This window comes from Rhinoraja longicauda, chromosome 25 (assembly GCF_053455715.1).
Source record: "Rhinoraja longicauda isolate Sanriku21f chromosome 25, sRhiLon1.1, whole genome shotgun sequence".
Classification (NCBI taxonomy): domain Eukaryota; kingdom Metazoa; phylum Chordata; class Chondrichthyes; order Rajiformes; family Arhynchobatidae; genus Rhinoraja; species Rhinoraja longicauda.
In genome coordinates this window covers 22,657,911-22,668,510 of record NC_135977.1, presented here as the reverse complement: position 1 = coordinate 22,668,510, position 10,600 = coordinate 22,657,911, and the positions used below count along the sequence as shown (strand labels likewise).

At 42.0% G+C, this 10,600-nt stretch overlaps 1 protein-coding gene across 1 annotated transcript; it reads left to right on the top strand.

The window, feature by feature from the left end:
- The first annotated feature begins 231 nt into the window (after positions 1 to 231).
- Positions 232 to 9,595, top strand: LOC144605959 (diablo IAP-binding mitochondrial protein-like). Its single transcript, XM_078421672.1, has 6 exons — positions 232 to 306; positions 442 to 544; positions 4,174 to 4,302; positions 4,784 to 4,894; positions 5,897 to 5,993; positions 9,132 to 9,595. The coding sequence occupies exons 1-6, from the start codon at positions 257 to 259 to the stop codon at positions 9,356 to 9,358; spliced, it is 717 nt and encodes a 238-aa protein (XP_078277798.1). The 5' UTR covers positions 232 to 256; the 3' UTR covers positions 9,359 to 9,595.
- Positions 9,596 to 10,600: the final 1,005 nt, after the last annotated feature.

Genomic DNA, 10,600 nt, shown 5'->3' with positions numbered 1-10,600 from the left:
TCAAAACACCTCAGCCTCAAAACACCTCAGCCTCAAAACACCTCAGCCTCAAAACACCTCAGCCTCAAAACACCTCAGCCTCAAAACACCTCAGCCTCAAAACACCTCAGCCTCAAAACACCTCAGCCTCAAAATACCTCAGCCTCCAGCCTGGCCGACTGGGCGTCGCCCAACGGACGCCGCTTCCCGCGTCGTTCGCGGCACGTGATCGGCTTTTCGAACGGCGAATGCGGTGACGTCACACGCAACGGGGACAATGGCCGCGCCGTTCCGCGCGCTGCTGCGTCGCTGCAGCCGTTGGAGCAGGTGAGCAACCGGCGCGCGCGGACCCCCTGTCACCACCCCTGCGCTGAGGCGCTGGCGCGGGCGCGCCGGTTCCCGAGGGTGGCAGCCCTGACTTGCAGCCCGCTCTCACCCGCGCCTCTTTCTGTCCTGTTCCAGGTGCTTCCCCTCGGCCTTCTCCCACGGCAGGATCCCCGCTGGAAGGTGGCAGCAAGTGGCGCTGGGGCTGGGAGCAACGCTGGCCGCTGTTCCTGTTGCACAGGTACACCGCGGGCCGTGTCATCCTGTGATGACCCTTCCAAGGTGCTTCTCTCACAGTCATAAAGTGGCAACAAGTGGCCTGGGGCAGCAATCGAAACCCGTCTACAGTCTTGACTCTCAAAATCAAACGTCCCTCAAACACTTTAGGCGTACGTAACAGATGATTTGAATCTACCTTGTTAGTAGGAGGTTGTTGTGAGCTGATAAGCAGTGAAATGAAATTGTGTCTGACCAAGGAAGCAAGGTGCAAGAGCGCGAAAAGCAGAACCGACAAAAGGTTGAGGAGTCGAAGTTGGCTGTTGCAACGAGTTGCTTCACTGCAGATGCTGAAGTTATGAGTAAAACACAAAGTGCTGGACAAAATATCTTCTGTTCATTCCCTTGTGACTGGCCTGCTAAGTTCCTCCAGCACTTTGTGTTTTGCTTCTTCAAGTAGTTCAACCTCTTGAATGGTTCTGTCTGATGTTACCAAAGTTCAATGTTTAGGAGAAGTTAAGTTGGATATCTTGGCTTATTATTATCACCTACACTGAAATATCTTGTTTTGTGCTATCCAGGCTAATCATACCATACACGAGGACAATTAAACCATACACATGAAGTGGAGGAAACGTACAAAGAGAAAGTAAACAGAGTGCAGAACATAGTGCTATAGGGGGATTGCACGGCAGGCGAGGTCACGACCTCTGACCCATACAGTTGCCACGCAAGGCCTACTGGGGGCACGCCGTGTACAGCAGGCAATCACTTACTATGGCTCTTTGCTTAGTCTTTTTCTATTTTATGTTTGGAACAACTTCTGTCATGGAACAATTCGCCAGTCCTAATTTGAGAGGGTGTTGCAGTTGAATGCTGCGGCTGCACTTTGCTGCAGCTCGGCTTCGCCCGTCTTCACCCATCAGCGAGTCTCCGGCTCCCTCCCGGCACTCTGAGTGTCCCGACACCTCTCCTCGTTCATTCGCTCCTCTAGGCTCGGCACCCTGCTCCGCACTTCCTGCGGCCCCTCGCCACTCCTACTGGCCCTCCAGCCCATCTCCCTGCTCGCCATCTCCGTCAGCCAGGCTCCGTTACAACTTGGCCGGCGCTCAACACCTTGAGGCTGGGGCCGCTGAGCAGAGCCGTGGCCTGGTCCTCCACCTATTGCCTCGGTGCCCAGCCCAGCTCTCACTGCTGATCGGCCTCTCCCTGACCCCTCTTCCTCCTCTTCGGGCTCGACACTCCACTCCTCCACTTCCACCTCCTCCTGCTTCAAGGCTGTCGAGCACGGCTCTCTGGCCTTTGCCCTCAGGCGGGTCGCCGACCTCCGGCGCTCGCTGCTTCTGCCCCTGCAGACCCTCCAAGCCTCTTGGCTCGGGTTTTTCCCTCTGCTCCTCTCCCAGCTCGTTCAACCCCGTCCTTTCCTCCCCCTCTTCTTCTTCCCCCTGCCAGTGGCCCTCTGCTGCTCCGCCCTGCTCTCCTGCCTCCCTTCCCCGGCTGCGTTTCCCCTTCTCCCGCCGGCTGGCCAGACATCTTCCCAGCTGCTTCTTGCGTCCGAAGGGCTTGGCAGCCCTTCTCCCGGTTCTTCTTCTTCCGCCGGATCCTCCAGCTTCCCCATTTTTTACAGCACAAAAATTGAACATTTTGGCGTTTTTTTCAAGGTAAGAACATACGTGTTGCATGCGTTGTTAGTGTATGCCGGAAGCTGCCATGTACTCCAGATGGCTTGAGCAACTCTGTGCGTCACTCCCTTTGACCTTATGACCTTGCGTGCAATCCCCCTATAGAGAAGGTGCAGATAAAAAAAGTGCGAGGGCCACAAGTCAAGAGTGTTTAATTCTCATATGTATTGACAATGGAGCAATGGAATTGTTGTTTGCTGCAGCTTAGCAGGCATGTAAATGCAATAACATGCAGATAATATATAATCAAAAATACAATAAATGAACAAAAAAAACAGTTTTGCTGTAATATTGGCAATTCGATCTCTATTAGCGAATCTATCAGTTCCAATGGGACTGAATTTTGTTTTATGTTCATTTGTGAGTTTGCTCCCTCTTATTGCCTCCAAATTTATGATTTTTACATTCTTTCTCATCAGCCTCTCTTGTCAACTGTGCCTAACTGGCACAGAGCAGGAGATGAGAATGACAGATCAGCTATGATCAAATTGAATGGTGGGGCAGGCCTAATGCGCTGAGTGGCGAACTCTTATTGTTTTGTTATTCAGTTTAGTTTAGAGATACAATGCGGAAACAGGCCCTTCAGCCTACTGGGTCCATGCCGACCAGTGATCCCCGCATACTAATACCATCCTACACACACTTTTGGGACAATTTGTGATATTTTACCATGCCAATTAGCCTACAAACCTGTACATCTTTGGAGTGTGAGTGGAAACTGGAGAATACCCATGCAGGTCATGGGGAGAACGTATAAACTCTATACAGACAGTACCTGTGGTCAGGATCGAACCTGGTCTCTGGCGCTGTAAGGCAGCAGCTTTACTGCTGCGCCATCATGCAGCCTATGGTGACAATAGTGCTATAACTATGAATGCATATTAACACCTTATCCCTATTTTAATCATTAGAATACCATCTTTTCTTTATCTGTGTGGTTGCATAGGATTTTACTTGGGCGTCTTTGAACAAGGTATTACTCCAGTAGCAAATTGTCACATATGACCTTGAGTGAATCAGGACTTTATTAAAAGCAGTATCTTGCATTAACTAATCCTTTTAAAGTGATTTCATTTGTTTTGATCAAAAGAATCATACCATTTGACTAGAACAGTTACTTTCTTTTACCTCTGATGTTATCCAGAGTCACATTACACATAATTTATGCAGTCTTGAAATAACAAACGTTGTCAAAAAAGACACACACGTCTTAGAAGTAGATTAACATTGCTTACAGGTGGTGAATATTGATATTTTACACATATGAATTTCCTTGCTGCAATGACATTTCAACCAATAAAGATTTTTTTTTTAAACCCTCCCACATGCCTCTTGGTTTCTTTTGCCAATTACTTTTTTTTACCTGTGGTGTGATATTTAAATTCATTCATTTGTTTTGGATTGATACATTTGCTAAATCTAATCATTTTTGTCATTATATTTTTGTATATTTTAAAAACAGTTGCCCAAAACAGTGATTTGTGCCAAAAACATTTTCTAAATAAAACTATTTCATTGAAATATTATACAATAAACTGTTTGTGATGCCAATCTCCTATCCCCCCCCCATCCGGACCAAATTCAGATCCTGGGGGGACAGGGCTTTCCCCATCGCTGCTCCCACCCTATGGAACTCACTACCCCCAAACCGTCAGAGACTCCTCCTCACTCACCACATTCAAAACATCACTGAAGTCTCACCTGTTCAGTACTGCCTTCAACCACTGAAGGTCACCTCACCTTCTGTCTCCTTTCTCTGTTCGTTTACTTATTTATCTATTTATTCACTTCCCTATAGTCTTTAAATCCCTGTAAAGCGTCTTTGAGTGTATGAAAAGCGCTATATAAATGTAATACAGTATTATTATTATTATTATTATTATTTGTTTGGCTTTGAATACTCACAATTGCTGCTGCAACTTCTTCCAAGTGGAGAGAGTTGTTTCTAAAAATTGTGCATTTCCTGCTACAGCATCAACATACATCTCTCAATCATGAAGATTTAATTAAACGGGCAGTATCATTGGTTACGGATGGTGCCAATACCTTTCTGTCACAAACTACTCTCGCACTAAGTGATGCTTTAACAGAATATACTAAGGTACAGTGAAACATTTATTTTTGCTTTATATTTGGGTAATCCTTGTGCCTTTCCTGTCTCGGGGGTTATCATTACACAGCTTCCTTCATTTGCGAGACCAGAGCAGTGGTATTTTGCAGTATTTTAAACTTCCCTTCACTCCTCTGATGGAAGAAGACAAGCCAGTAGAGCCTGTTTTTAAAAAAAATCCTGTATTGAAGTTGTGAAATAAAACTTGCTGCATCCTACATTCTTTGTGGTGGTTGACAAGATGGATTTTCCGTTTATGTCTGCCGAAATTGGGAGGTCAATTGGCCAACTGAATCTGCACCACAGATGAAACTCAGCAAAAATAAAATGAAAATATCAGTATTTAATGAGTAAGTTCACTCCAAAAATACAATTTGAAATATTCAAAACATGTCTAACTAGCACTTTGTTACATTAAGGAAACTTAGATTTAATGTGTATTTTTTAAAAGAATTAAGTTTGTCTGTTCCAGGCAATCTATACTCTGATCTCACTTCAAAAGAGGTATAATGGTCTAAGTGGTCAGATAAGTGAAAAAGAAGAAAATGCTATTTGGCAGGTCATAATCGAAGCTCGTGCAAAGGTAATTTTCAAAATGTCATCTCAAATTTGTATGTTTTAAAACCATTACAGGCAGGACATGTTTCCCTCTTTCAGCTTTGCATTTTCAGTAACCAAAGCTCTCCACATATTATAATCTACTCCAAGATAAATCTTCCTCTATCTAACCCTTTATTTCCGACTATGCATATTTTAGGAACAAAATAGCATCAACCCACTCTCATTTGTACAGAGGGACCTTGGGGTCCAAGTCCATAGCTTCTTGAATGTCTCCTTGCCCTGCACATCTCCTTTAAATTTTGCCCTTCTCACCTTAAACATACTGTATGTATGCCCTCTTGTATAAGATAGACACAAAATGCTGGAGTAACTCAGTGGGTCAGGCAGTATTTCTGGAGATGTTTTGATTTGGAACGCTTCTTCAGACTGTCCGCAGTCTACACATTTCCATCCCGGGAAAACGATTCTAACAGGTTACCTTATCTATGCCTCTCATAATTTTATAAACTTTTATCAGTTAGCCTCTGACGCTCCAGAGAAAATAATCCATCTCTGTCCAATTTTTCCTTACTACCAATACCTTCTAATCTAGGCAGCATTCTGTAAACCTCTTCTGCACTCTGCAAAGTCTCCACAACCTACCTGTAATGGGGTGACCAGAACTGCAAATGGTATTGTAAATCCAGCCTAAACAATGTTTTGTAAAGCTTCCACGTAACTCCCTGATTCTTGTACTCAATGTCCTAACTGATGAAGGCACGCACACCATGAATAACATATTTCTACCACAACCCTCTACCTTCTGTGTATGTGACATAGAGAAAGAGAAAACAAACAAACCCTTCGGCCCAAGTTGCCCATGCAGACCAAGATGCCATATTTATAATAGTCCCACCTGCCCTCTAAATCTTTCCTATCCATGTATCTGTCCAAACATCTTTACAATGAGGCATACAATTGTATTATTATTTCTATATAAGTTGTTCATGATGTGTGATTGTTGTCTTTTGTTGGGTAATTGCAGATGAAGGAGAAGCAGGAGAAGTATCTCAGTTTTGAGACCAAGTGGATGACTGCAGTCCACCTGTCCGAAATGGCAGCAGAGGCTGCGTATCAAACAGGTATTGTGTATGGTGAACCTATAATCACTTTGTTCAGATGTGTGATATTTAATGAGAATTCATAGAATGTTCTATTTTAGCAATTGATTTAAGTGAAAAATTCTTGTAATTTAAATTTTTTATATTTCAATTTGACTTGACTAGCTGAACAGTGTAAAATTAAATGTAATGTTGCTGAGGAATTTCCATATTTCCTTATGATGTAGAACAAAGCTATTTCAGCCCATCGAGTCTATGCCTGTTCATAGTGATCCCACTCACTGATTTTTCCCAATAAAGTGATTCTCGTGTTGTGATTTTAATGCACTCTAGTGTTGGATATTCCCACCCTGGGAAAAATATTCTGACTATCTACGGTATCTATGCCTCATGTTCTCATCAACTCGCCCATCCTTCCACTTGCCTGAGACAATTTACAGTGAACCAACTAACCTGCTAACCCATATGCTTTGGGATTTGGGAAGAAACCAGAGCATCCCATGTGGTCACTGAGCATGCAAGCTCCACAAAAACGGCACTGGGGGTCAGAATTGAATCAATTTGCTAGAGCTGAAAGGCAGTTTGTTTTGAAACTTTTTATACAGTAGATGTTTGATACACACCAGTCAGTAGTAATTTAGACATATGATGCAACCATTGCATTTAGGAACTTCAACTTTATTGAATGCATTGCCAAAAAACATTGTCAAATAATTTGATGCTGAGCTACGTAGAGATTGGGGCAGGTGGTCACAGATCAGCAGAAGCAGAGAGGCCAAGAGATTTTAGGGACAATCTCCAGGGTTAAGGGCCAAGCTAACTAAATGCACAATAACCAATGGCAAGGTAACAAAAATTGAGAATCTGGCTATTGGAAAAGTGTAGTTTTTAATTAATTCCTCACAAGCTGCCTTTGTTGCCCATCTATAATTGCTGTTGCACTGGAGAAGAGGAGTGCAGTTGTTTATAGTTCTAAACTGGTATTATCTTGGTCTTGCAATATGCATGCTCAGACTTGTTCATTACCCAAGGGGTTTCAATGGAACTGAAAACTATGGACACAGGAACTGCAGATGCTGGTTTACTGAAAATTATTTATTCATTAGTACCTATCCCAGTTCTAATCTAGTGATTAAGCAATAGCATTGAAGAAGTAGCTGCTGAAAGCTAAACTGAAGAACCTGCCCCACCCTGAGGTGATTGGCCTCCCAGAAAACACAGCTATCTTCCTTTTGTTCCATGTATGTCTTTGACCTGTGGAGAGTTCCTCCCTTACCACCTTGTTCCCATCCTGCAACCTTACCACTTTCTTCTGAAATCCAGTTGACTTTGATTTTCCAAAGCTATTTGATATCAGTCTCTTAAATGCTGCCTTGATGTTACTCTTTCCCCAGTCCTGTCCATATTTAAATTGAGGCTGCAATGAATTCTGAAGCTGAATGATTCCCCTGCAAAATGAGCTGAACATCAGGTTATTACTGTGTCGCAGCTGATATTCTGGAGATTTGAGGGTATATTAATGGGGTGTTAATTAGTTAGATTGGGTTTGTCATGCCGTTTGGTAACAGGGTGTGTAGATATCTGCTGTTTCAGCAGTGCTGGAATAACAGTGCATCAGAACAAGGGAGTTGTCTAGGCTTTTGCTTTAACTTTGTCCGTGCTTTCATTTGTTTCTTGATGTCACCTGAATGAAATGATGTTGTTTAAGGCTGGCTTCATTACGATAGTGGTTGAAGTAAATTGTCCACTTGTTATCCTGACAAAGATAATTACAAACAGCTGAGTCTTGTCACTTATGTATACTGGGCTTTGCCATCAAGGATGATATTTAAGGGGACTCCTGCAGTTGTTAACAGATTGGTTGCACTGAAGAGCTTTGATTTGTTCTGTTGCGAAGAAGGGGCAAGTCCACATTTAAATGTGAGTATTGTTGAACCAGAAGTTGCTACTTTAGTCAGCATAGTGACTGGATAGGATCAGAAACAATGACAGTGATTAGGTACAGTTTGAGATTTTTGAGGCTGGTTTCTCTATGGTATTATATTACATGAACAAATGGGTGCATCAAGTTACGTTTAATGGAAAATAATGGTACCATTATGTTTGAGTGTTTTGCGCCCTTGGTGTAGTTGGTCAGTCTATCAATATGAAAACAATTTTAATCACACTTAGTGAGAATGAGGAACTGCTTTTGGAATATTGGTGGCTTCTGGAGCTGATCGTGTTTTCAACTATAAACTACTTGCTTGGACCATATTTGATAGCATGGGATGATGTTAAGATTTGGTACCAAATTGTAATGTATCAGCATGAAAATCCCAACACCAGAGGAGGCCTTTGTAGTTCCAATCTGAGGTTTTGTGTGTTTAAGAGCAGCCATCCTTTTAATTGGTGAGGTTTAGTTGTTTAGGAGTAAATTTGTGAACCTGTGCCATGTTGGAAATTAGTTAAACCTAAATCTTCTGGCTTTTTGAGATGCCCAGTGCATGTAGAATTCCGTTTACTCTTGTCAATTAGAAAGAGGGTTGTATTTCCATCCTGTGTCTCGGATCCTTGCAATAGTTTAAAAAGGATTTACAGAGCCAAAAAATCAAATGCTGCCACTTTCAATCTCATAATTTTGTTACTGTGTTTTTCACTTTCTGACCATTTATCCCTACTTACTATCACAAGCTTTTATTGCAGGCTAACTAGTCAGTGGAAAGACAATATATGATAACAATCGAGCCATCCTGTGTGTACAGATACATGATAAAGGGAATAACGTTTAGTGCAAGATAAATTCCGATCAAATATAGTCTGGGGGTATCTCTAAGGTAGATAGTAGCTCAGGACGCTCTCTAGTTGATATTAGAATGGTTCAGTTAGTTGCCTGATACTAGCTGGGGAAAACTCTCCCTGAGTTTGGAGGTGTGCGTTTTCACATTTTTTTCTATACCTTTTGCCTGATGTTGCCACAACAATAAATTAAATACATTTAAATGATTTAGCTCAATGTTTTTAATTCAGTTTGAACTCGCCTAATCTCTAACCTGTAATCTTGTCCACCTTGTCCACCAAGATTACTGGAACTTGGTCATAGAACCCTTTTGAGTGAGTTTCCATGAATCTTTGGGCCATATGTGTTCTAAATAGCCTACCTATCATTTTTTTCCTCAGGTGCAGATATGGCCTCAGTGGCTGTGCACACACACATCCAGATGGTGCAGAGCCATGTGGGTGAGGTAAAACAGCTGGCCCTGAAAGCTGAGAGTAAATTGGCTGAAGTTCAGGTGGAAGAAATTAATCTAAAGGGGAACGAGGCTTCAGTTAAAGGCAAACAGAAGACTGCAATTCAGCCAGCAAACGTTGAGGAAATACCTGAACAGTACCTGCGGGAAGACTAATTCTTAATTAATAATTTTGTATGGCTTTAATAATTACAACCCTTTAGAATTAAATGGACTGTGGAATTGTAGGCTTAAGTTAACTGGTGTGCTAACATCTGTAAATTGAACCAAAAATGTTGTAGGTCATTTTTATTGAAACTTTAAATTACTCACTGTCCTTTAATAATAATTCTTCCTACCTTTTTATAAAATGCTGTAGGTATTGTGTGAATGAGCTGTTCTATCATGTATAATAATAAATATATAACCCATAATTTAAAAGATCTTTAATAACTGCAAAGCACCTTTCACTATTTTACTGTGGCCCCAAAAAGACATTGAAACAGTTTTTTCTGTTAGATATAAGAAATTGCAGATGCTGGAATCTTGAACAATACAGAGTGCTGGTGGAACTCAATGAGCCAGACAGCATCTGTGGAGGGAATAGACAGACAAAATTGCAGATTGGGATCCCTCTTCAGACTTCAACCAATTTGACAAAGGGTCCTAACCTGAAATGTCATCTGTCCATTCCCTCCACAAATACTGCCTGTCCCGCTGAGTTTCTCCAGTGCATTTTGTGTTATATTAAAGAATGGGCCGAGTTAGATGAAAGGACTAGTCCCATCATTGAATCTGCTTTGTAGATCTTTATTTCAAAAGTCCGTGCCATTATTATGTAGCCACAATTTTCTTTTAAATGTGTACATATAAAAAACAAATATACAAGAAAGTAGCCAGAGAGCTGGAGGCTAGATCACAGGGGTGATTAACAAGGAAATACGGGAGATACATTTATGCAAGATTCAGGAAGTGAGACTGTAGGACACGGTCACATCAAAGGAGATGATGTCTGGGACAGATCAGCCATATTTGACAAGAAATTCATCCTTGTCTCTTTAAAATAGTGACCACCCCTTTAGCTTGGTTCCTTCCTTGTCTAGCTCTAGAACCCTAGGCTTCAGTAAGATCACCTCTTATTTTCCGTGAAAGGTCTTTGACCTTTTTATCAGCCCAGAATCAATCTGACAAATATGAATATAAACATAATTGGTCTCTTGTCCCTACTCCACCATTTGATGATGGATGATACTTTGGCTCCATGCCACTTTTCTGCACTGACCCCATAATCCATCAGCTCTCTTAATATCCAAAAATCTTTCAAACTGTGTCCAATATATTCAGTGACCGAGCCTCTCTAACTGTCTCATATGGAGAATTCCAAAGATTTATTTCCCTCTTGGTGAAGAAATTAGAATC

Coding starts and splice junctions, on each gene's coding strand:
- LOC144605959 (XM_078421672.1), top strand. CDS start 257: ATGGCCGCGCCGTTCCGCGCGCTGCTGCGTCGCTGCAGCCGTTGGAGC. Junction 4,303..4,783: donor CTTTAACAGAATATACTAAG/GTACAGTGAAAC, acceptor TGTCTGTTCCAG/GCAATCTATACTCTGATCTC. Junction 4,895..5,896: donor TAATCGAAGCTCGTGCAAAG/GTAATTTTCAAA, acceptor GGGTAATTGCAG/ATGAAGGAGAAGCAGGAGAA.